This window comes from Euleptes europaea, chromosome 10 (assembly GCF_029931775.1).
Source record: "Euleptes europaea isolate rEulEur1 chromosome 10, rEulEur1.hap1, whole genome shotgun sequence".
NCBI classification, from domain to species: Eukaryota; Metazoa; Chordata; class Lepidosauria; order Squamata; family Sphaerodactylidae; genus Euleptes; species Euleptes europaea.
In genome coordinates, this window is record NC_079321.1 from 53,732,791 (window position 1) to 53,759,649 (window position 26,859).

At 43.3% G+C, this 26,859-nt stretch overlaps 1 protein-coding gene across 2 annotated transcripts in view; it reads right to left on the reverse strand.

Annotated features, from left to right (window-relative positions):
• RNGTT (RNA guanylyltransferase and 5'-phosphatase) overlaps nucleotides 1-23,589 on the reverse strand; it is a 205,337-nt gene extending 181,748 nt beyond the window's left edge. For both annotated transcript variants that reach the window (XM_056856425.1, XM_056856426.1), the window contains exons 1-5: nucleotides 23,519-23,589; nucleotides 20,190-20,299; nucleotides 14,990-15,093; nucleotides 14,814-14,902; nucleotides 1,169-1,244 (exon numbers count right to left, since the gene is read on the reverse strand). In XM_056856425.1, coding sequence (XP_056712403.1) covers nucleotides 1,169-1,244; nucleotides 14,814-14,902; nucleotides 14,990-15,093; nucleotides 20,190-20,299; nucleotides 23,519-23,582 — 443 coding nt within the window. In that variant the 5' untranslated portion in view covers nucleotides 23,583-23,589. The remainder of the gene's footprint in view (nucleotides 1-1,168; nucleotides 1,245-14,813; nucleotides 14,903-14,989; nucleotides 15,094-20,189; nucleotides 20,300-23,518) is intronic.
• Between the last annotated feature and the right edge of the window lie 3,270 nt (nucleotides 23,590-26,859).

The following is a 26,859-nucleotide window of genomic DNA, read 5'->3' on the forward strand; positions in this document are numbered from 1 at the left end:
TGAATGTAGCTGGCAGTCCCTAAGCAGCCACCAAGCACTTTTTCCTTATTCCAGAATCACATCACTTGCAGCCAAGCATGCCATGGAAAAGAAAGCAGTGACTCACCACCACACAGGTAAAAATCAGGCTTAGCATGAGTTTCGATCTAAGTAGGAAAGAGGGATCAGGGAACATAAAGCTGCTCCTAGAGAGGCATAAACTGAGAACAGTTTGCCTTACTGCAGAAAGCTACTCCAGAACACCTTCAAAAACGTTGAGCTATGCATCGCGTAAGGAAAATATAATTAATTTCCCCCAAAATACACAAACGCAATTCTAATTTTTCCTGAAAACAATTTCATAGTTAAGTGGCTCTCATTCTTAATTCACCTAATTCACTGTATATGATGCCACAAACCAATCACATGTCCTCTAGTCCACAAATGCATAGATGTTGCCATAAGAGCATGACTGCATATCCAGACATATGTGTCTGAATATCCAGACACAACTACCTGACAAAATCACACACTCCACTCATACACACACACCCCAAAAAAAATCCTTGAAACAGCCAGCCACCCAATGAACACCAACAGCTGCCTCTCCAGTCCACTGCCATGGTTTTATGCTATTAGAGGGCACAAAAAGCCTGCTTCCTAGAGAGGCCAACATTAAACATCCAAGCCACTGTCAATAAGGACCAACTTCAAAGACTTTACAACGGCAGGGAGAAAGGCCAGACAGATCTTTTTTTTCCCCCTTTCAGACTACCAGTAGTAGTACAGCAAGCTACAGGTTCTTTTGATTAGAAAAACCATATGTGGGGTTAAGTGTTAAATACCCTCTTCCTTTACTGCATGGCTCTGAATAGAAACACAGCTACACACATGCACAATTTACCTTTAATGGAGACCTACAGTCTTTATTCATTGAAATCAGCTATTTACTGTTTGGGTTATAATACAACTCATCAAGTATTGTTCAGCATTCCTATTTTATCATGTTCATCTGGGGGGGAATCACAAAATACAACCTATGCTAGTTTGTGGGAAGAAGACCTAGAATTCCTACAAACTGTACTCTAAGACTGCACGGCACTTTAAGCTGAAAATCTTAGATTAATCCATCCCACAACTGCATTTAGCCATTTAAGACCATTTTTAAAAAAATATTGAGTAATATTACCTCCAATCCAACTTTTCAACCAAAAAGGCACAGATAAGAAAGCCAGTGCGATTGAAACCATGCGTACAGTGGACACCTAGAAAACAAAAACAAAAATACAACTGGAGTTAGAGATTCTTTAAAACTATCAGTATATTCTGTTGTTAACATCCAGCTCTCACGCAGATGTAGGACATCCTCAGCTAGTGGAAGTTTCATATACCCACACATGTTCCCCCATCATATTTGGATCAGGAGCTCTGTGCCGGAAGAAGTCAGAGGAGGAGGAACTGGGTAATCGTTTCCTTGATTAATCAAGCACCTCATTTCCTTATCAGTGACAGAAAACAAAGCTCTTGACAGCAGCTTGTCTCAAGAAAGAATGCCTCTAGCACCCCCTACTGCCCTCACTGAGCCCGAATAATTGTGAAGATGCTGGTCTCTCCCTCCACAGCAACAAAGAGAGCAAAAGAAGCAACGGGGAGCTCTGCTCTCATCTGGCACGAGGCATGTGCCTATGTTCTTCAGCGACCCAGCTCAACTCTAACCCTTCTTCCTCCCTGTTACACTCACCCAATTACCACCACATGTTACTCTGGAGAGGCTCCTTTCCAGCTACAGCTCTTATGGCCCCCTCATGTCTATCTTTCTTCCTATCTCACCGCAATACCAGAGGCATGAATAGCCACAGCAGTCTCATGATCTGCAATTGCTATGCTATGAAGGGGAGAAAAGGGGAGGCTAAACGCAAGATTCCCCATTGGCAGTTTTTGACAGAATTGTTTGCTTGGGGGGGGGGGGACAGCAGGGAAGAATGTTTTGCACGTAAGGAGCATCTGCCAGATTATCAAAATCCTTTGAATTGTTTCTACCAAAGATTCCAATTCTGATATATAAATTCTCTGATAAAAATCTCATTGGCTAATATCAACAGCTTGCCACAACAGCTTTATTTCAATTACTAGTTAATTGATATTTGAATGCCATTGCTCTATGGTAAACATTTGTACAAAGGGCTGGAAATAATTTAATCATTAAAAGAATGTTGTTTTATCTTTCCAGCTTTAAGTTGCAATCAAATGTATACAAAGATAGGTCACTTAAAGTTCCTCAACATAGCTGACAACCTCTGCTTTACTTTGCTTTTCTTTAAGTGGACTTACAGATTAACAACTGCTTTAAGAAAATTCTGAAAGTAGATTTGAAGAGTGTCTTCTGCAGTATAAAGGAAGAAATCTGAAACGTTTGAAGAGTCTTATTTCTGTGGAAATGGCTCCATCTAGCGGTTAAAGAAAAATCTGAAAAGCACACAGAAGCACCAGCAGACATATACTGCTCACTTTTCTATTTAAAAAAGTATAAATTAAAGTGCAATGGCTGAATAGTGATGTTTTCTTGAGCACCAGGACTAATTATTCCAAACGGCAATTAACAAAAGCAACTAGTTTTGTCCAAAAATGTTGTCAAATTTGCCTGCAGGCCTTTCAGTCTTATTTCTATAGCTTGCTTCACTTTGCCCAAGAACCATTTGGCCTGACGTTCAAATGCAGCTTCACATATTGGGTTGCATCCAGAGGTTCCATTCCGTTAAGCCTGGATCAGAACCTGCCCCAACCCATGTAAATGCATTGTGTGTGTGTAAGTGCCGTCAAGTCGCAGCCGACTTATGGCGACCCCTTTTGGGGGGGTTTTCATGGCAAGAGACTAAGAGGTGGTTTGCCAGTGCCTTCCTCTGCACAGCAACCCTGGTATTCCTTGGTGGTCTCCCATCCAAATACTAACCAGGGCTGACCCTGCTTAGCTTCTGAGATCTGATGAGATCAGGCTAGCCTGGGCCATTCAGGTCAGGGTATGTAAATGCATTAGCCAAGCTTATTCCCCTCAATACACACAGGGCGAAAACGCATGGTCACTTTATCCTCCTTTAATCCCTGTTTCAGCCAGGATTCAGCCAGGATCGAACACATGCGTTTCGCCTAATGTGGGTTCGATCCTGGCTAAAACAAAGATTAAAGGAGGATAAAGTGACCATGCGTTTTGGCCCACACACAAACTTCTACAAGTAAATATGTTTCTCTACAAAAGCAAGGATAAACAAAAAAAACTACAGTGCATGGTTGGAATGACTGTATCTTTAAAGCACATGGAAACAAACTAAACTGGTACTTACAATTCTCTTACTCTTACATTATAATAATGTAATATAATTATAATATTATTCCCCCTGAGACTCAAGGTGGATTTTACATAGTGTAAATTAAGTACAATCAACAGGACATCCAGTGAGCAGCACAATAGGGTTTGGACCACAGAAATCTGAAAACAGAAATCTCAAACAGAGCTGAAACAGCATCTATATGCGGAAACACTGCTTGTTTTCTGTTTAGCAATCTCTACGTAACACCTGCCAGATACAAAGGTGCAAATATGCTAATATTTGAAAGAAGGAGATAACATTCTTAACAGAAGCAAGATGAAATTAAATGCCAAACAACAAACCTCAAAAGCACGTCTTAATTGATGCAGCGCAAAACACTAAGTGTGAATCAGTCTTTTCCTCGCAGCAAATCAAGAAAAGTTAATGACATTAAAGCTATGGCCTGTTTTAGAATTTTAAAAATTACCTAAATCCACTGCAGACTGCTGACTTTATGCAACACCATTTAATAACGGCAACTCTGTACGGTCACTAAAAGTAGACCCCCAAGTAGACTTTAAAAAAAGGTAAAGGTAAAGGTCCCCTGTGCAAGCACCAGGTCATTCCTGACCCATGGGGTGACGTTTACTAGGCAGACTTTGTTTACGGGGTGGTTTGCCAGTGCCTTCCCCAGTCATCTTCCCTTTACCCCCAGCAAGCTGGGTGCTCATTTTACCGACCTCGGAAGAATGGAAGGCTGAGTTAACCTTGAGCTGGCTACCTGAAACCAACTTCCATCGGGATTGAACTCAAGTTGTGAGCAGAGCTTGGACTGCAGTACTGCAGCTTACCACTCTGCGCCACGGGGCTCATGTAAATCATACTTTAGCCATCATGAAATGTTCCCTCAAAGTTTTCCGGCAGGAACTACATGGCATCCCAATACACACATAATCAACACAAGAACAAGTAAGGAGTTTGCTTCAGGAGGTCAAACAGCCATATTGGTTTTCCGCAAGGGGGTTGTTTTGCTTCTTATCAAATCCTTCTAGAGCTCTGAATCCACAGAAAAGCCCAGCAATTGGGGAACGCACACCTTCCAGGAAAAGCCTGTTCAAAACGTTAAAACAATCTACAACTGGAAGTTGTGCCACGCATCAGAGCACCACTTGTGGAACCATGCTCTGTCATGCTGTCAACTGGCAGGGCGTCATTATCCCTGGCACAAAAATATAGTTAACTACTCAGAAACTGATTACATCCCTAAAAAAATAACATAGCAAGTCAAGCTGTATACTAAGCTTTTTTTAATGCTCTTCTGAAGCGCACACACAAAAACCCGACCACACAGTTATGCCCAAAATGATCATATCCCTTCCCGCCCAGCAAAGATATTCCCATCACACAAGCACAGATTAAATCCACATACTCGAGTCATCAAATGACCCCACTTGTCTACTATTCTGGGGAGCAAAACTACATCAAGCAAGCGCTTGAACAAATGGCGGTCATCGAAGTAAGGGAGCAACAATTACTGTAGCTCAGAACCAACTATGAAATCTGCATTTGCCATTCTTTAGCCCGATACACACAGTGGGTTGAATCCAGTAAATCATCAGCACAAGGTACTGGCGGATATGGATTTTTCCCTCATTCCGCTCTCCTCAGCAGCCCCTTCCAACCCCAGGAAAGTTGACTCCTGCGGTCACGGGACCCACATAAGCACCAGACTGGGGAATCAGTGTGAGGAAGGGAAAGAAGTAAAATACTCCTTTACCTCTCTTCCATCAGTGGAGCTGCAGTTACGGGAGGAGGTTTCACCCTTTTCGCCCTCCGCAGTGCAGCACCCAACCCAGCGTGGTATAGTGGTTAAGAGTGGTGGGCTCTAATCTGGAGAACCAGGTTTGATTCCCCACTCGTCCACATGAGCAGCAGACTCTAATCTGGTGGACTGGATTGGCTTTCCCACTCCTACACATGAAGTCAGCTGGGTGACCTTGGGCTAGTCACAGCTCTCTTAGAGCTCTCTCAGCCTCACCTACACAAGGTGTATGTTGTGGGGAGGGGAAGGAGATTGTAAGCTGGTTTGATTCTCCTTAAAAGGTAGAGAAAATTGGCATATAAAAAACAACTCTTCTTCTTAATTCATGGGGACCCTACAACCTCAGCAACCACCCTTCCCAGAAGATGAAGTTACTGCTGGCAGCAGGGAAGACTCAGCAATCATCTACACTCAGGGATTGCAGAATCAAACTCAATATATGGAGAGACAAGCAAAAAAAAAAGTTTAACTGTTTTCCAGTAACCAGGCAATGCTAATGAATTAATTCTGTTGGTGGATATATTTTATGTCCCAGCTCCTTCCAATTTTGTTTATTATCTGATTTGAATGCACTGACAATTTAGAATTTCACTTCCATTCAAGTCAGTTTAAAAAAAAATTAAAAGGACCTGACACATAAAAATACATCCAACACCAGAGTTGATTCAGTAGTATTGCCTAATGGCTAGAAAACTGAACTGTATTCAAGAAACCAAGTAAAACTGTGCTAGCTACAGACATGATACTCTAGTTTCCATGCTATACAAGGATACTGGGAAAATATGCTAACACCAATTTTCCCCCACATTCATTCAAAACACTTTTATCCCACCTTTTCTCGTTGGACTCAAGGCAGCCAACTATGCAGCAACCAACTTGCAAAGGACATAAATTATAATAGTCCAATTAACAAAATTAAAAGAAATTAAAATACACCGGCTGCAAAATTTAAGAGCACGCACATGAATTACAACACACAGGATCAACAATCTCACAACCAGATCTGCCAAGGCAATTCACCCTCCATCAAGTGCCCCCTGGAATAGGACTGTCTTACCCGTCTTCATAAAAACAGCAAAGGGAAGGTGCCCTTCTCATCCACTCTGGCAGGCCATCCCAAACAAAAGGCCCCATCATGGAAAAGGTCCCAGATCTTGCTCTACAGACAGTTCTAAGGGAAGGCACCTTAAGGAGGAGGCTGTCTGAAGACCATAACTGATGCAGGAAAGTGTGCCAGGAAATGTAATTCAGCAAATGAGAGGGTCCCAAGAGCTTTAAAGGTCCCAACCAGATCTTTGAATTGGGCCCAGAAGCAGGTCGGTAGCCGGTGCGGTTGATTCAGCAATAGAGCTGTGAGTCCCAAGTGGCTGACCCCAGAGAGGAGAAGCTTGAAAGACATCTTCCAAGGCAGCCACATGTAGAGTGTATTACAGTTATCCAACCTGAAGGTTACAGCAGCATGGATCAGGGTAGCCAGGTCCGCAGAATATAGATTACAAGCTACATGTAACTGAAAGAAGATGCTCCTAAGTGACAGCACCAACTCGCTTATCCATTAACAAGGACAGGTTCAGGAGCAGGGCCAGACCCTTAACATAATCTGCAATGAAAAGCTTGACTCCATCTAATAATCAACACCAGCCAAACAGTATGCCTTCTCAAAGAGTATCACCTCTGCATTGACTGCATAAAGCTTCCGTTTGTTCACCATCGTCTCAAGACACTAGTTTGGGACCTTCACAGCCATTTCCAGAGTCTTGGATAAAGAGACATAAAGCTGGGCGCGATCAGCATATTGGTGACAACCCACTCCAAATCTCCTAATGATCTCAGCCAAGGATCTTACACTGGGAATAAAATAGGTCAACGGGGTATCCCATACATCAGGTCCCAAGGTGTTAAATCTGCCTTTCCTACGGTCACTCTGTTTCCTGCCAGCAAGGAATGAGTGAAACCAGTGGAGGGTGGTTCAGTTTTATCCCAAACACTGATTGCAGTCAATCCACCAAAGCATCAATGCTACTGATAGGTCTAACAGTAGCAATGGATTGACCTTATCCAACTGTAAGTATGTGTCACAGGAGCCTTTGCTCCCATAATACGCAGGGCATTCTCTTCCCACTTATGCTCAATTTAATTTAGTGAATCACTAACAGAAATGGGGGAAAGTAAATGGAAAAGAACTATCAGTATGAATATATGGCTTTTCACAGGGACTACACAAACTCATGACAAGAAACACATACGAAAGCTCAGATAGGAACTGGATTATTTCACTCCCTTAAAGCCTTTCTGCCCTGATCTAGAAAGCCCCAGGCTAGCCTGATCTCTTCAGTTCTCAAAAGCTAAGCAGAGTTGGCCTGGTTAGAATTTGGATAGGAGAGAAATATCAGGGGTGTGGAATATCAGGCAATGGCAAACCACCTTCAAACAGTTCTTTGCTTGAAAACCCTATGGGGTCGTCATAAGTCAGCTGGGACTTAACAGCACATACAAACACACAAAGCCTTTCTAGGCCCGTGTTGGCGAACCTATGGCACGGGTGCCACTTCCGGCACTCGTAGCCCTCTCTGCCGGCACGCGCGGTTCCTCCAAGCCGCTGGCCTTTCCGGCTCTGCCCTGCCCCGGATGGGGGAGGCTGTAGCCCAGGGGTGGGGAACCTCCGACATCATTGGCGGTGGCCCCCGGACTCTCCCACAGAAGCTGCCGCCATTGCCGCCACTGGAGCGTGCGTGGCCGGCCAGGTGGGTGGGAGAGCGGGGAACAGAAGCCGAGCGCCCACACTCGGCATGGCCGGCGGCTTCTCCGGCGCCCTCTGGGCCTGTGCGGGTGGAGGGGCGTGGCTGGCCGGTGGGTGCGAAGGAGGCGTCCTCTGCCCTACCCTGCTCGCCTCTCACTAGCCTGCCGCCGCCGCCACGCCCCACCGAGTGGCAAATCCAAGGCAAAACCTCCCATGCATAAATGGCCTCTTTCTTTTTCTGTCTCCCTCTGTCCTTTTCTTTCCCTACTTTTCTTTCTCTCCCTTGCTCCATTTCCTTCTCCCTTTCTCTCTCTTTTTCTTTCTTTCTCTCCCTCCCTCCCTTCCCTTTCCTTCTCCCTTCCCTTCTTTCCTTCCTTCCTTCTTTCCCTCCAGCGGCTTCTCCGGCGCCCTCTGGGTCTGTGCGGGCGGAGGGGCGTGCAGTCCTATTCCACCTTTGAAGTGCCCACAAGCCATCCTCCAAACACCTTTCCATTTGTCTTGATATGTAGAGAGAAAACACTAAGGAACTAGTTGCCAATCTCCAGGTACTGGAAACAAATAAGACACCTCTATACACCTATCTTAAGATGAGAAATTCAGTATAGGAATAGCTGTAACTAATGCCAACAGTTTTGAGGCTATATATTTACAGTATGTGGTAATATACCCACCAGCATCACATATTACCAACAACACATGTATTTATTTCTTTTACACATAGAATTTATGAACAAAGACACATTCTCAGCACTTCCTATGAAAGGTAAGTATAATAGTATTGCATCATAATCAATTTGTCCTTTATGATGTATTTCTTTTTCTTTTGCAGCAGCTGATTAGTTGAAGGAGAAAACGATCGTTTCAAGGCACAGGGGCCGATTCTTCTTCAGTTCTTCCTATATGATACAAATATATTTTTATGATATAAAGAGAGCTTTATTTATTGTATCATATAGGAAGAACTGAAGAAGAATCGGCCCCTGTGCCTTGAAACGATCGTTTTCTCCTTCAACTAATCAGCTGCTGCAAAAGAAAAAGAAATACATCATAAAGGACAAATTGATTATGATGCAATACTATTATACTTACCTTTCATAGGAAGTGCTGAGAATGTGTCTTTGTTCATAAATTCTATGTGTAAAAGAAATAAATACATGTGTTGTTGGTAATATGTGATGCTGGTGGGTATATTACCACATACTGTAAATATATAGCCTCAAAACTGTTGGCATTAGTTACAGCTATTCCTATACTGAATCTCCAGGTACTAGCTGGAGATCTCCTCCTATTACAAGTGATCTCCAACCAATAGAGATCAGTTCCCCTGGAAAAAATTGCCACTTTGGCAATTGGACTCTATGGCACTGAAGTCCTTTCCCAAACCCCGCCCTCCTCAGGCGCAAAAACCTCCCACTCATGGCAAAGAGGAACTTGGCAACCCTAGCCTCTCCCTCTGGGCCCCCTCTGGGGGTGGTATTCAGGTTAAATTGCCGCATTGGCACTCGGCAATAAATAAGTGGGTTTTTGGTTGCAGTTTGGGCACTCGGTCTCTAAAAGGTTCGCCATCACTGTTCTAGGCAGTTTGATTAAGGCCTTTTGAGTTCAATACTGGAAAGCTCTCCATGGCTGCAAACTCTTAACTATGAAGCCGAGGAAAACATTTGCATATCATAAGATGTTCCTAAGTTCCTAAGCCCATCAACCAACCTGGTATGCCTTCATTTCACTCTTTCCCCACCATCTAATTCTTCTCATCCCCACCCCCTTCCAGCTTCATTCCTTCTCATCCATACCTTGGTTGGGGAGTTAAAATATAGTTAATAGTGGAAAAGAAAATAATTAATAGTAGAAAAGAGGGGGAGTCCAAGTTAATATTTCCCAAGAATCTATCAAAGTAGTGAAATTGTGATTTCCCCCACACACACACACACTTTAAATGAACTGCGATCTGCATTAAGACGCTTAGGGCTGTTTAGCTTGGAAAGAAGGCGGCTAAGGAGAGACATGAGAGAGGTCTATAAAATTATGCATGGTTTGGAGAGAGTGGACAGGGAGAATTTTTTCTCCCTCTCCCATAATACTAAAATGCGAGGTCATCTGTTAAAGCTGGAGGGTGACAGATTCAAAACAGATAAAAGGAAGTATTTTTTTCACACAACACATAGTTAAATTGTGGAACTCCCTGCCCCAGGATGTGGTGATGGCTGCCAACTTGGAAGGCTTTAAGAGGGGAGTGGACATATTCATGGAGGAAAGGGGTATTCATGGCTATTAGTTAAAATGGATACTAGTCATGCTGCATACCTATTCTCTCCAGGATCAGAGTAGCATGCCTATTATCTTAGGTGCTGTGGAGAACAGGCAGGATGGTGCTGCTGCAGTCGTCTTGTTTGGGGGCTTCCTAGAAGCGCCTGGATGGCCACTGTGTGAACAGACTGCTGGACTTGATGGGCCTTGGTCTGATCCAGCAGGGCCTTTCTTATGTTCTTATTAATCTCTATTAGAGGTTATAAATGTGGAACAGTGGGTGCCTTAGGTGAATGTCTTGCATAAATCCCTCGCATAAGCTACTATGAGGTGACATCCACTGGTTTGGAAGAGTTTAAAAGGAGATTAGACAGAGGGGAAAGGTCCATAACTGTCTATTACCTATGATGACCAAATAGAATCTCCATGTTCAGGGATAGTATTCTCCTGAATGCCAGTTTTGGGGGGACAACTGTTTGGGGTGGTTGTTGCCTTTATTCCTGGCTGGTGCAATTCCTAGATGATTCTGGCTAGCTAGCATGAGAAATAGGATACTGGACCTCTGGTGTGTTCCAGTAAGTTTCTTATTTTAGTCTTATGAAAGGTACAAGGCGTGTGGTTATCCTACCCTCATTTTTACAGAGGGGTTTAAAAATGTTACTCGGTGGTCCCACAGCTTCACCTGTATCTTTAAGTGTGTGGGAAGAAAGGAAACTGCAGTCTTTCAATGTTGAGGGATAGGCAGTCTGTGCATGCCCAGAAATATTTTTCTTCCAGATCTCAGCCCATGCTGAAAATGAACTCTTAGGCGAAGTCCCAGTGAGATCTTGGCACAAGCTGAGTAGAAAAGACAATTTCTAGAGGTGTAGCCATGTTAGTCTATTGTGGCAAAACCAAAAAAGAATCTTGTGTCACCATAAAAAAACATGTTATTGTAGTTCCAGCTTTCATGGTTCAAACTATGCCATCAGATGCATGAAGTGAATTCTCAGTCTGTGGATACAGGCTGAGTATCCCTTATCCAAACTGCGTGGGACCAGAAGTGGTCTGTATTTCATATCTTTCTGCATACTGAAATACTTTGGAATTTTTGCATATACTTAATGAAATAGCTTGGGGATGGGACAATTCTATTTATGTTTGATATACATTTATTCATTTATGTTTTATATACATAGTCTGCATGTAATTGTAAACAATATTTTAATAATTTTGTGTACATTGAACCATCAGAAAGCAAAGGTGTAACTATCTCACCAGAATTCCTGTATCAGCTGTTAAACAAGAGCAACAACAAACTAACAATGGCACGCTTTCAGTCTCCACCTATGATGCAGTGTACACTGTATTTTCTTGTTTTAGGTGAGAGGAAACACTGAAAGCAGGCAGCACAGATCTTGAACGGTCCAGTTTTCAGATCAGTCTGGATATGGGATGTCTGAATAAGAGATACTCCACCTGTATTGCTGCACTCAAGGAAAAATGTTTGCTAGTAAAGAAGAAAAGTAGTTCTAATTCCTATGAATTTGCATGTGATGGAGCTATGATACTCTCTAATTAATATTAAAAGTTTAATTTTTAAAGGCTCATATGCAAGGGAAACAGAAAACTCGGGGTAAGCACTATTGAATAAAATGGGACAATTCTAAGGATACTTGCTTAGGATTGCTCCCAAAAGTTCTAGCCTTTTTGGTCTACTAAGGATCTGTACCTTCAACCTGATCAGCAGCATGGATTGGGCCACTCTGGAAATTATCTCCAGGGTAATTTCAGTTGCCCAATCTGCCCCTGCTCTCCTGCTTTCAGTAGCAGGAGAGGAGGAGAGTTGGTTTTTATTTTTATATATTTTTTTCAAAATAGGTATAGGGTACAGGAAAGGAAAAAAGGGAGGGGTAAAAACAATCCAACTGCAATGGACGAGCGTTCTTATTGGTCTAATATGTTCAAAAACATTTTACATTTTCATATAGCTAGTTATGTTATCTAATTTCTTATACTATGTTTATCTATATGATGGCTGATATATAAGTATAAAATGACTACCATTTCTCATTAAACTGTTCCACAGACTCATTATCTGAGAGTTGGTTTTTATATGCCGACTTTCTTTACCACGTAAGGTAAAATCAAAATCAAACCGGCTTACAATCACCTTCCCTTCCCCACAACAGACACCCTGTGAGTTAGGTGGGGCTGAGAGAGCTCTAAGAGAGCTGTGACTAGTCGAATACGAAGCCTTTACTGACATTAGTTATAAAAACAATAGCATCTACATAAACATAAAAAAACAGTTTAGGATCACTTCCATAAAATTAACACTAAAACAGTTTTAAGTGCAGTGGAAGTTACTCACTTCACAGCCCTAAAATTGCCTCATGAATTACACAAGCTTTCATGCACTTTAATTGCCATCAGTAAAAATCTTGCCACCACATCAATTAGTGGATCCTGTGCGTTCATAAGGAGGGAGGCCTTGATGCTTACAGGTAACCATCCTCTGTATGCAAATACTGGGTTTCTGGTTCCTCTTCACATAGTATAAATCTTTCACTGTGACTAGTCCAAGGTCACCCAACTGGCTTCATGTGTTCACCAGATTAGCGTCCACAGCTCATATGGAAGAGTGGAGAATCAAACTTGGTTCTCCAGATTAGAGTCCACCGCTCCAAACCACCGCTCTTAAACACTACACCACGCTGGGGACAGAATGAGGGGAGCTGGAGCTAGATGGATTTCAGCATCACTTTCTAAAGGTAGTACAAGCGCAGGAAGACAACATCATCTGGAGACTTGGCTCACCTGCCTCCTCTCCCAAGATGATGAAATTGACTTCTTACATCTCCCCAGTTTTCCTCATGTTGTTGTGAGTCTGCTTTTTTTGTTTCGGGTGAGTAGAGCCAGCGTGGTGTAGTGGTTAAGAGCAGTGGTTTGGAGCGGTCAACTCTGATCTGGAGAACCGGGTTTGATTCCCCACTCCTCCATATGGGCAGTGGACTCTAATCTAGAATTGGATTTGTTTCCCCACTCCTACATACAAAGCTAGCTGGGTGACCTTGGGTTAGTCACACTCTCTCAGTCCCGCCTACCACACAGGGTATCTGTTGTGGGGAAGGAAGGGAAGGTGATTGTAAGCCAGTCTGATTCTCCCTTAAGTGGGAGAGAAAGACGGCATATAAAAACCAACTCTTCTAGAAACAAAGTATTTTTGCAGTTTATGTACTTTCTGGGAGACTCTGTTGTCTCAATTCAATGGGGTTTATTCACATGTAACGTGTCTCACCTATATTTAATTGACAGTGCATGCCAGTGTTCTAGCCAAGTCTCTTGGCTGGGAAGGCTTCCTGATTCTGCCCACTCCTTTTGTTTGTTTTGCATGGTATCCCTTTGCAATGTGCACTGTGTAAATCATAAATTAAGCAAAACGGAAGATGGTATTTTTGTTCAGGGGCCTTTGGTGATTCTCAACAGCCCTGCTTTCTTCCAAGCAAGCCATCAATGGACACGGACTGAGCTGGAGAAAATATGTTGTGTAACCCGTCAGAAGACCAATACACCCAGTGGCAACTTCTCCATCACACAGCGCCTTTTGAAGCTGCCAAAACCAAGAAAATCACTGCACGTGCCATCCATGTACCAGGTTCACACAGCAGTCCAGTGTACCATCCAGTCTTCTAACATAGCATTTCATTCCTCTTCCTTGCCCTGTCATTTTTTAAATTACCTACAGGCATACTTCGTTTTACACTGCTTCGCCTTATTGAGCATCACGGATATTGCATTTTACTACAAATTGATGATTTATGGCAACCCTGCATCGAGCAAGTCTATCGGCGCCATTTTTTCCAACAGCATGTGCTCACTTCGTGTCTCTGCGTCACAATTTTAGCAATAAAGTATTTTTAACTAAGGTGTGTACGTATTTTAGACATAATGATATTGCACACTCAACAGGCCACAGTGTAGTGTAAACATAAGTTTTATATGCACTGGGAAACCAAATAATTAGTGTGACTTGCTTTATTGCGGTGGTCTGGAACTGAATCTGCAATATCTCTGAGGTATGCCTGTAGTGCAAATTATGTGTATATGCGCACATGCTATCCCCACAAGACACTTTCAATCTCTTAACCCTGATTAGGAGATCAAGATGCATTACATATTTCTGTAATCTAGTGGGAGATACAGATGCCTATTTCCAAGTTAATGGGGGATGGTATTATTTGCTTTTGCCCAAATCAGTGGTTTTCTTTGTTTGTTAAACATTTTGGACATGAACCCTGTTTGAGAATTTGGCTCTCCAACCCATTTGCGTCTGATGCCCCTGCTGTAAGTTTACCTATGACTCCTAGCCAATCTAGCCAAGGGGGCTAACGTTGAACAGTAAAAATCCTTGTTTAAACTGCTCCATTGACGAGTAGGAACTATATTTCTATATTTCTCCATTGACAAGAAGCAGCCATATTTAGTTTCATTCACAAGATGCCAACAGGAATACTTTATTGGCTTAAAAAGAAGACACTGTGACAGCAATTTCTTTAACCTGAAGCACAACACTAGCATATTAAATAAATGTGGTTTTTACATCAATTTAATATCAATGGGAATACATATGCCCAATTAAAACCAACGAACATTAAGGGCCAGATAAGTGAACAATAGGGAGGTAGGGAACGCATAGGACACAGAAGTAAGCCAAAAGAGATTCATTCAAGACACATACCTATAAGCTCTGTTGGGTTCTTATTACTAAAATTTTCACATATACGAATGAACGTTTCTGTGTTCTCAGCTGTGGGACATTCCCCATGCCTGACAAAACAGAAGGGCCAATGTTATAAGATGCCACAGAAACAAAAAAATTATCAGAAAGAAAATTCATAAGTCCAATTCACTCACCCTTTACACTGCAGTTTTACAAAGCTGACACCATCCTGCTCAATATCATTCCTGTCATAGAACCTAGTGGTGTTTGTCAAGTCAATCAGCAAACCCATCTTAACCTGAAAGTAATAAAATAAACTTTTAAAAATGCATTTATGCAGTCCCAGGGCTCTCCTGGGCCAACCGTTCAGCAAAAGAACTTGGACACAATTCTGTAATTACCCCTCCCCACACCCCTTCCAAAGCCATCCTAATACTGACATTTAGGATAGTAAATATAACCGCATCCGTCAAAGTTTAGCAAATGTCCCTATGATTCCACCAAAGTAATAGACCTTTAGCACAGACACTGCCAGTCTGCCCAGATTCAGAAAACATGGCAGGGAGAAGGAAAAGAGAGCTGGACCAGACTGGGAGAAACAACTATCTGGATTCCTTGCACTAGTTCCTTGAACTAAATGGATACATCCAGTAGAGACATCACAGAAGAAATGCAAAGAATCCAGCATATCTGACTAGGCAGACGGAGTGGACTGCATGCTGTGCCTACATGGGTTCTTATCTCCCAGAGTAACGGAAGACTCATACTTTCCAAACTCATGCAGATGCCAGCATGACACTCATCTGAACCCATACAGAAAGGCTGCTAAGCATGGAGTAGTATACTGGTACAATTTTTTGTATTGCCCATTAAATCACAATAATTTATACCCTGTCCACTCTCTTATTTTCATACTGGCTTGATTATCAGTGCAACTCATCAAGTCAATTACATTCAAACCTCTGCCATTCCATATATTTGTTGTTGTTGTTTTTAATCAGAATATCATTTAAAGGCAAGCTGTTTCATTCCCAAGGGTTAAACATGAGGGAAAGCAAGAAAGGGAAGCAATAACCAGGCTTCAGTTTGATCACAGCCCAAAAGTGCAAGCCATTAAGCAAATTAAAGCCAGCTGGTTAAAAGCTCTTTTTTATTATTTCATATTCTTTTTGTTCCAGGAGAGTTCATTCTGTAGCCTCCTTTCAACAGCATATTTACCAATTGGTTGTGCTGAGTGTTGTTACTGATGCATGATGCTCCCCAATAACCTTCTCTGCATTCACTTGGCAAGCATCAGAGTACTCAATACCCACATGCTTTTACCAAGCAGATGTTTAGTGACTTGATGTAGTAGCAGTACATCCAAGTATTTGCAAATACACAGTTCCATAGGCAGCCGTTCACCTACAAGCTGTTTATTATTCGGGGCAAAAAGGCAAATAGGAGGATCATCCAAAATGACCAGATAACTAGATTATCAGGAAAAGAAATGACAGGGAACACAATTTTGTCCTTAGAACAATGATTCTCAATTGGTGGTGTATGTACCACTGGTGGGATGCAGAAGTAGTCTAGGTGGGACGCATGGTTTTCATAAGTTACTAAGAATTCACTCTCCCTCAATCACCATGTCTACCTGCTGCCCTTACCTGCAACCAATTGTCCACCTGTGACCTTCTGGTATGCTAATAGTAATTACAGAATGCCTGTAAACATATAAATGCCCTTCCTGGGAAAAGTGGTCTTTTTGTTTCTGTCATGGTAGGAACCAGGTTCTTTCACAGAGTGCTGGTAGGACATAAAGATGTGAAAAGATAAGAACCACTGACTGCCCTGGAATACTCAAAGTGTGCCTAACCGTGGAAACATGGCAAACAAGAGGCTTAATGTTGACTTGCAAAGGCCACTAAAATTAGTGCAAAAGTGTTCCTGTGAACTAAAAGGGTGTTTCCATCCTGAGGAGCAAGAAACTAGAAGCATCCCCTTAAATAAGGAATTGTTGAGGACATTCAGAACTATATTACGATTTTAACAATTACAGCAGCTTTCCCGCCTATGCAGATGACTGCTAGTTCATCTAAACTGAAAAAAGGGTTCATTCCATTGAACATATGCTTTGCAGATGAGCAGCTCTGATTCAGAGCAGCAATTCTCCGCACAACTATTTATGAGGAAGCATCCTGATAGCAAGGCAGGAGAATTGGAGGAGCACAGCAAGTGGTTAGTTGGCTTTGCCCCCTTTCCTGGCACAAAACAGGGTTTCAGGGGTACAAGTCCCAGTGCAACTGGTGCATCTGCTACTGAACAACAACAACAACAACAACCAGCAGTTTGCCAATAAACTGGTAACCCTATGATGAATACCACAGAGAGTACAGGATGTAGTCGATTCTAAATACAAATTTAGGTATGTATAACAGCTTTTGATTAGGGTGATTATATTTAATTAAAGGGGCACAAAGAATCAGCCAACACATGCTATAAATGTTATATTCAGTGAGGGGAAAAAGTATTTGATCCCCTGCTAAATTTGCCCGTTTGCCCTCTGACGAAGTAATGACCAGTCCATAATTTTAATGGTAGGTCTATTGTAGCTGTGAGAGACAGAATAACAACAGGAAAACCCCCAGAAACCCAGAAGACAAAAGTCAGAGATTGATGTGCATTATAATGAGTGAAATAAGTATTTGATCCCCTATCAACCAGCCAGATTTCATCCCCTATCAACCAGCCAGACTGGGCTACAAACTGGACTGGGCTACAAGACTATTGCCAAGCAGCTTGGTGAGAAGGTGACAACAGTTGGTGCAATAATTCGCAAATGGAAGAAACACAAAATAACTGTCAACCTCCCTCGGTCTGGGGCTCCATGCAAGATCTCATCTCGTGGAGTTGCAATGATCATGAGAACGGTGATGAAACAGCCCAAAACTATATGGGGGGGAACTTGTCAATGATCTCAGGGAAGCTGGGAACATAGTCACCATGAAAACAGTTGGTAACACACTACACCGTGAAGGACTGAGATCTTGCAGAGCCCACAAGGTCCCCTTGCTCAAGACATCACATGTACAGGCCCGTCTGCAGTTTGCCAATGCACATCTGAATGACCCAGAGGAGAACTGGGTGAAAGTGTTGTGGTCAGATGAGACCAAGATCGAGCTCTTTGGCATCAACTCAACTCGCCGTGTTTGGAGGAGGAGGAATGCTGCCTACAACCCCAAGAACACCATCCCCACCGTCAAACATGGAGGGGGACATATTATGCTTTGGGGGTGTTTTTCTGCTAAGGGGACAGGACACCTTCACCGCATCGAAGTGACGATGGACGGGACCATGTATCGTCAAATCTTGGGTGAGCACCTCCTTCCCTCAGCCAGGGCATTGAAAATGGGTCGAGGATGGGTATTCCAGCATGACAATGACCCAAAACACACGGCCAAGGCAACAAAGCAGTGGCTCAAGAAGCACATTAAGGTCCTGGAGTGGCCTAGCCAGTCTCCAGACCTTAATCCCATTGAAAATCTGTGGAGGGAGCTGAAGGTTCAAGTAGCTACACATCAGCCTCGAAATCTTACTGACTTGGAGAGGATCTGCAAAGAGGAGTGGAACAAAATACCTCCTGAGATGTGTGCAAACCTGGTGGCCACCTACAAGAAACGTCTGACCTCTGTAATTGCCAACAAGGGTTTTGCCACCAAGTACTAAATCATCTTTTGCAAAGGGATCACATACTTATTTCACTCATTATAATACACATCAATCTCTGACTTTTGTCTTCTGGGTTTCTGGGGGTTTTCCTGTTGTTATTCTGTCTCTCACAGCTACAATAGACCTACCATTAAAATTATGGACTGGTCATTTCTTCGTCAGAGGGCAAACGGGCAAATTCAGCAGGGGATCAAATACTTTTTTCCCTCACTGTACGACATTGGCTCCTAAAGATATGAGTTGGATCTAGGGTTGCCAGCTCCGGGTTGGGAAATACCTGGAGATTTTGGGGTGGAGCCTGAGGAGGGTGGAGTTTGAGGAAGGAGGGAGGTACTTTGTCGCGTCCCTGCCGGGGCCGCTGCACCGTCGAGCGGGACTTCTGCCGATGCCCCGCCTGGCTGAGCCCAACCTTTTGCAGGTAGGGTTTCCTCGGCCTCAGACCACTCAGAGGAGGAGGACGACCCTTCCTCCCCTGAGCTGGCCAGCTTGCTAGCTCTCTGGAAACAGGGAGCGTCAGTCACCAGCCATCCTCATTGGCCTCCACCCACGCTGCTTTATTCCCCGCCACCACCTGTGCTCCCCCATCCGCCTCCGACCGAGGCTATAAATGACCCCTCCCTCTTTTCCCTCTCTTCCCCTGCATCATCCCGTCAGCGGGCATGGCCCCCGTCTCTGCCTGGGCCGAACTCTTCTGCCCGCCCCGATTCGGTCAAGCTCCAGGCGGGTCTTCACTTCGGGCGTCTTTCCTCCGCGCCTGATCCCTCCCCCGCCCCAACCATGGCCTTCCCTCAGCCGCTGAGGCGGAAGTCGAGCCGGTTTGCCTGCCACCCTGGGGCCGTTGGCCCCCGCTGCCCTCCTCCCTCCTGCCAGCCGATGGGCGGGGTCTCTGGAACCTTCTCAGGGGGCCCTGGTCGCCAACCGGCCTGGGTGCCCCGCAACTCCGCGGCTGACGTTGCGCCCCGCTTGCTGGGTGTGGTGCACCCACGCCTCTTCTCCCGCTCGCCAGCTGACGAGTGGGGCCGTTGGCGGTTGTGGGGGCCTCTGTCCCGTTCGCCGGGGCGCATAGAGGAGGCTCAGGCCTGCCTCCGCTTGCCGCCCCTCCCGACGCTTTCCCCGGTGAGTGGGGTTTTCCCGGGCCCTTTCCCTCCCTCTCGAGGGCTGTGGCTGGGGAACTCGGGACATACTTCAATGGGGTATAATACCTTAATGTCCACCTTCTAAAGCGGCCATTGTAATCCCACAAGATCTCCAACTACCACCTGGAGGTTGGCAACCCTAATTGGATCCATTTTGCTAAAAGTGACTTTCCTCTTGTGCAAGGAGTGTTCACTGACGTATCAGGGAAAACTATCTCATGCTGGAGGAACGCACCAACTTTAAGTGGCATAGATTTGCAGGATCCAATCCATGCTGACATTAGAGGTGTTCACACTGTATTCTGACTTAAGCTGCTGTGAGCCTTTGCATGAAAAATTTGCAGAGTTAATAATATGTTTTACCAGGGAGAATACAATAAGATGCAGCAGAAAATGGATTTATCTGTATTTGGGACTTCCCACTACAAATGTCTTCAAAAAAACAGTAATTTCCTTACCTACATCCTTCTAAGATCATAACTGTTAGGTACAAAAATGGCTAATGCTTACATGGTAAAGGAACATGTTTTCAGGTTTCTGCCCTTACCTTAAGGCTCTTTAAGTAGTTGGAGAGCATACTGGGATAGAAGCGGTGCTCTTCAGCAACTTGATCATCATATTTTGGCCCTAACATTGTCTTCAAAGGTAAAAATTTTCCTATTTGACAACAAATGAAAAAGTTACTTTTGATACACGTCTATGATGATCATGAAGACATGCGAGCAACACTATTTGCTAGAACCTTTGTTAAAATGCTGCACTAAAAAGATAAACCGTTGCCAAATTTGCTAGAATTCATTTCAGTTTATGACTGTCAAAGCGCTTGCGTTAAAATAAAGTGAAAGAGTACTAAGTCTCCCTTTGGGAACTTTCAATAAATGCTTCCCTATCACATGGAAACGGTCTGTGAGCAACAAATCTCACAGGAATGACGAAGCTAAAGGGATGAGCCTGATCAGTACCTGGGTGCCTATTTAAACTGCCTGAAGTCTTTTAAGGGGAAAACAGAATACATCTATTACAGGAATTGGCAGGATTTTTTTTTAAAGATCTCAGTCTTTTTATGAGCAATGAAGTTACTGATGATGCATGAAATCAAATGTGGTTTTAAATTAATTAGGCAAGCGCACTGATATCTGCACAAGACAGGAAAAAACACTGTGGCACAAAGCCTCACTTGTTCAGTCAAGTTTTGGTCTCCCAAAATAAAAACATAGAAAAAGGCTGAATAGGAAGTTATGATGTGCATCGTTAAATTGTGGAACTCCCTGCCCCAGGATGTGGTGATGGCTGCCAATTTGGAGGGTTTTAAAAGGGGAGTGGACATTTTCAAGGAGGAGAGGGCTATTCATAGCTGCTAGAAAAAATGGATACTAGTCATGTTGCATACCTATTCTCTCCAGGATCAGACAAGCATGCCTATTATATTAGGTGCTGTGGAACTCAGGAAGGACAAGGCTGCTGCAGTTGTCTTGTTTGTGGACTTCCTAGAGTCACCTGGTTGGCCACTGTGTGAACAGACTGCTGGACCTTGGTCTAATCCAGCATGGCATTTCTTATGTGTCTTGTTATCAAGCATCTCTTGAACCTTAGAAGATTTGAGGGACAAACAGCTGGGCTGCTGGAGAAGGGGATCCACTCCACCAATTCCTTCTGAAAACATTTCTGCAGTCCAGAGTGGTGGACACCTACATCAGACCTTCCCGTTTGGTCTGTAGTAGCTTGTTGTAAGGAAGTGGTGATCTGGACCATAAGAGGATCAATGTCTCTTTGAAAGAGGCAAATGTCCATTATGCTGAAAGAAGCTGTCAAACAATATTTTTTTAAATAACTAAAGAAAGTGTGGCTTTGTTGAGTCCTCTGGACCATACAGTGGCTTCCACTGCCATCCTTCTGGATCACTTGTCAGAACTGCAGAGGCAGTACTTCACAGATATATCACTAGTTTGTTTCAGAAGATGTTACTAGGGGGTTACTCCTTGATTCCCTAACAGTCAACACAGGTTTCAAACTTATCCCCTATAATGCTAACCATTTACGTGAAACGAAAGAAAGAGCTCCTCTGGAGTTCAGAAGTGTGGTATCATCTGTATGCAGATGACAGCTCTAACTGTCCTGTTTGTTAGATCCATCAACAGCTAGTTTGCATAGTACAAGGGATTTCTTGTGGAATCCATAATGGATTCAATGAGGGTAAATAAACTAATACTTAGTCTGGAAAAAATACATTGGCTTGTGGGAGGGGGGCAAAGAACCAAAGAGTTGATGGATCTACTGCATCTCTCCCTTGAAAGTTTAGAAGCTCTCCTTGCTTCTAGCAAGCTGTGAAAAGGGGCACATCTCACTTCAATTGGCGTCTCATCTGTATCACTTCCTGGATGACGGCTTGCCACTGTACTACATGCTTTAATTGATTTTACTTTGGTTACTCAGTAGTAAAGAGAAGACAGTTTGCAAATGACTCATGACATCTTGATCTATTATTACTTAGAATTTTCTAGGTTTAGGACCTGGAACTGGAGTATTTTCATGGCTTAACCCTGACTCTACTTGGGCTGTTTTACAGATACATTAGAAATTACATTCAGGATCAAAGCTGCATTAATAATTACCAGTATTTGCTTATGTTTCTTCCTCTTTCCAGATCTGGAACATTCAGGGGAAAGGAAGCAGTACACAGAATACTATGGCATCAATACCCAAGAAAGATGGTAATGGGCTTCTCAGTGTACTCTCATCTCAGGGCAGATTTATATACTATGTTAAATGCTGGCTAACTTGCATGTGTGAAGGCACCACCACCACTGCAGATGGCTTGTGATGCTACAGCATGTCAAGTGATATCACTAAACACAACATGATGGCTGGTCTCCTAAATCCCAAAGCCTAGGCAAAACATACATACATGACTTTTCTGTACATTTTTCTATGTTAAATTAGCCTATCAGAAAATTGCAAGGAAAACGTTACCCCAATTTTAAAAAAAGAAACAAGGCAGAGTGATAGGGATGACTACATGTCAAATGAAGTTCAGTAAATGTAAAGTGGGGCAAATAGTGTCCCTGACCTGGATGGCCCAGGCTAGCCTCATCAGATCTCAGAAGCTAACCAGGGTCGGCCCTGGTTAGTATTTGGATGGGAGACCACCAAGAAATACCAGGGTTGCTGTGCAGAGGAAGGCACTGGCAAACCACCCCTGTTAGTCTCTTGCCATGAAAACCCCCCAAAAAGGGGTCGCCATAAGTCGGCTGCGACTTGACGGCACTTTACACACACACACGCAAATAGAGTAAACAATCCTAGCAATAAATATACACGTATGGGGTCTGAACTTCAGTGTGCAGCCGTCATAAAAAAGGCAATTTCTGCACTGAGAATAGAGAAGGTATTGGGGGGGGGGGCCTTCCATAATGATGGCAATGCCTACACTGCAGCTGCATTTGGAATCACCCCGTCTCAGAAAGGATACTGAAAATCTAGAAATGCAGAAAAGGACAATCCAAACGCTTAAGAGAACTGGAAGCCGACACCACAGGGGGGAAAAAAGATCTGGTTATATTCCACCTTCTCCTCAAGGAGCTCAGGGTGATATACATGGCTTTCCCCCCCCCCCCCACTGCCCATTCTATCTTCACAACTATCACCCCAGGGGCAGGTTAAACTGCAAGAGACGGCACGGCCACCGCTGGTCACCCGGCAAACCCAGGGGCGGAACGGGGATGCGAATCCGGGTTCCCAGATCCTAACCCTACAGGCTCAACCGCGACCCCACAGACGCCTGAGAAGCAGCAGCCCGCCGAAAGCGCCGCCGCCAGCAGCCAAGCAGCGCACGAGCTGCCCTAGCCCTGTCCTTTCCCCCTCCTCGCCCCGGCTCACCTGCCACGGGATGCCCTCGCCTCGGACAATGCAGCCACCGCGGCGGGATCTTGTTGAAGGACATAACGGGGCAGAGGGCAGCCAGGCCGGGGCACAGCGCGGCCAACGCGCAGCCGCCTCACCTCTCCGGGGCCACCAGCCCTCGCCTCCAAAGCCGCCGGGCCACAATGCACCGCGCTCCGGAGCAACCGCTTCCGCTTCCCGGCTTCCGCCATCACGGCCGGTCCGCCAACCCAAAGGAGGCGGGGCCTCTCGTCTCTATGGCACTGCCGTTAACAAAGGCGTGCGTCTCGAACCTCTTCGCCCCGCCCCAGGAGGGGTAGAGCGGCGGAAGTTTCCGGTTTGTGCGGGGAAATCGCCGTTGCCAGGGAAACCGGAGGGCTGTGTGCTCGCTTGCAAGCGTATAGTGTGGAAACACTTCTTTTTTCTTCTTCTTTAAAAAAATATATTTTATTCATCTTTGTGGGATACAGGAAAGAAAAAGGAAGAAGGGGGGGGAAGACAACATACAAGCAACAATACAGTCTGTTCTTTGTCCGTGTCCGACGTCCCGCCTTCTCAGTCTTACCCCCAACAATAGTCCCTTGTGTAAATACAAAGTATAATTGGTAATTGGTTCTTGTGGGTTATCCGGGCTGTGTGACCGTGGTCTTGGTATTTTCTTTCCTGACGTTTCGCCAGCAGCTGTGGCAGGCATCTTCAGAGGAGTAACACTGAAGGACAGTGTCTCTCAGTGTCAAGTGTGTAGGAAGAATAATATATAGTCAGGAAGGGGTTGGGTTTGAGTGAATCATTGTCCTGCAAAAAGTATCAAAGGTAATGTGCTAATCATTGTCCTGTAAGTATCAAGATAATGTGCTAATGAGGGTGTGGTATGTTAATATAGAACCATGGTATCCTGAAGTGATCTGTTAATATGTGAAATCCAAAGCTAGTCTGCGTGGCTATTGTGAACTGTAGTCTTTGTTAGTCTGGAGGTTTTCAGGACAGGAAGCCAAGCCTTATTCATTCTTAAACTCTCTTCTGTTAAAGTTGTGCTGATGTTTATGAATTTCAATGGCTTCTCTGTGCAATCTGACAAAATAGTTGGTAGAATTGTCCAGTCTTTCAGTGTCTTGGAATAAGACCCTGTGTCCTGTTTGTGTCAGTCCATGTTCAGCCATGTTTCAGTGTCCTGAAAACCTCCAGACTAACAAAGACTACAGTCAGCAATAGACATGCAGATTAGCTTTGGATTTCACACATTAACAGATCACTTCAGGATACAATGGTTCCATATTAACATACCACACCCTCATTAGCACATTATCTGATACTTACAGGACAATGATTAGCACATTACCTTTGATACTTTTTGCAGGACAATGATTCAGCTCAACCCAACCCCTTCCTGACTATATATTACTCTTCCTACACACTTAACACTGAGAGACACTGTCCTTCAGTGTTACTCCTCTGAAGATTCCTGCCACAGCTGCTGGCAAAACGTCAGGAAAGAAAATACTAAGACCACGATTACACAGCCTGGATAACCCACAAGAACCAATGAACTCTGACCATGAAAGCCTTCGACAATATTATAATTGGTAAATTATACTAAAAAATTATACCTTGTGTAAATACAAAGTATAATTGGTAAATTATACCAAAAATTATACCTTGTGTAAATGCAAAGTATAATTGGTAAATTATACCAAAAATTATACTTTGTGTAAATACAAAGTATAATTGGTAAATTATACTTTGTCACTGGAAAAGACAGTCATGCTAGGAAAAGTTGAGGGCAGCAGGAAAAGAGGAAGACCCAACTAGATATGGACTGACTCAATAAAGGAAGCCACAGCCTTCAATTTGCAAGATCTGAGCAAGGCTGTCAAAGACAGGACATTTTGGAGGACTTTCATTCATAGGGTTGCCATGAGTCGGAAGCGACTTGACGGCACTTAACACACACACGATTGGTAAATATGCCGTCCTGCTTTGTTTCAAACTTGTCATATACCTAAAAAGTATTATATATTTGAGCTTCAACTGGTATTCGTTTTTTTCTGCAGCCCGACCCAACAAAAAGCATACGATAATCATGCGACAATCTAATCTGACTAGGGTAACTTTTCATCTCTCAATGAAGCCTGACCTAACCTGTCATGTCATAAGCACACTTTAACTTGCATATCTATCAAAAAAGCATTTGCCGTCATTGCTTATAATCATCGATCAACTTTCTTTGAAGCAGATTTGTTAATCTCGACATAGTTGCACTCATACGTTTTTTGTAATCCATTCTGTTAGTTATTTTTTAAAGATATTTTATTAACATTTTCAAAAGCAAAGATAACAAACAAAACATATACAAACACTTCCATTCATACACTTTGTGCTTACTTCAGGTTATCAGCTTACATGAACATTGTACAGTTATTATATTTACTTAAACATTGCTGAATTTAGCTGTGTTTTTACTCAAAAAATTATCTTTATTTACAACTTATTCAAGATATATGACTATTATTTTCTATCTCTATTAAATTTTTATTCTACAGTTTCCAGTTAGCATATTGAAAATAACATTTCCATTTCTTCAACAAGTCTTCAGTCATTCTTTTTTTTGTTGCCACTTTTCTAAATCTGGAACAGTCTCTTGTTTCCATGATGCTGCCAGTACTATCCTTGCTGCAGTCGTCAGATATCCAAAAAGTTCTCTATGATTATTTTCCAGGTTCTCTGGTACCATCCCCAGTAACATAATTTCCGGATTCATTGGAAATTTGATTTTCATAATTTTTTGCATTTCTTGATGAATCTGTATCCAAAATTTCCTAACCTTTTTGCAAGTCCACCACAGATGAAAATAAGTTCCGTCTTTACCTTTGCATTTCCAGCAGCAGCAATCATATGTTTTATCTATCTTTTTAATATCCATTGGTGTGATATACCATCTGAAAAATTGTTTGTACCAGTTTTCTCACAGATTATTACTGGCAGTGAATTTAATTGACCTAGTCCATAGTCTTTCCCATTGCTGCATTATCTCCTTCTTAAAATTCTCCAACCATTTGACCATGCATACTTTAACTTGCTCTTGTTCCATTTCAAATTTAAGCAATAATTTGTAAATTTTTCCCAAGATATGTTCTGTCTCTTTACTAATTAGATTTTCAAATTATGTATTCTTTTTTAGTTTGGTCTGTTGATAACAGTCTTGTCATATTTTCATGATCATTTGGTTGTAGATTAGCCAGTCTACTTTTTTGGTTTGCTTCATTTCATCCCAAGATTTTATTTCCTCTTGTTCATTTAGCATGCCCTGATATCTTAAAAAATCTGTGCATTTTTTCTCT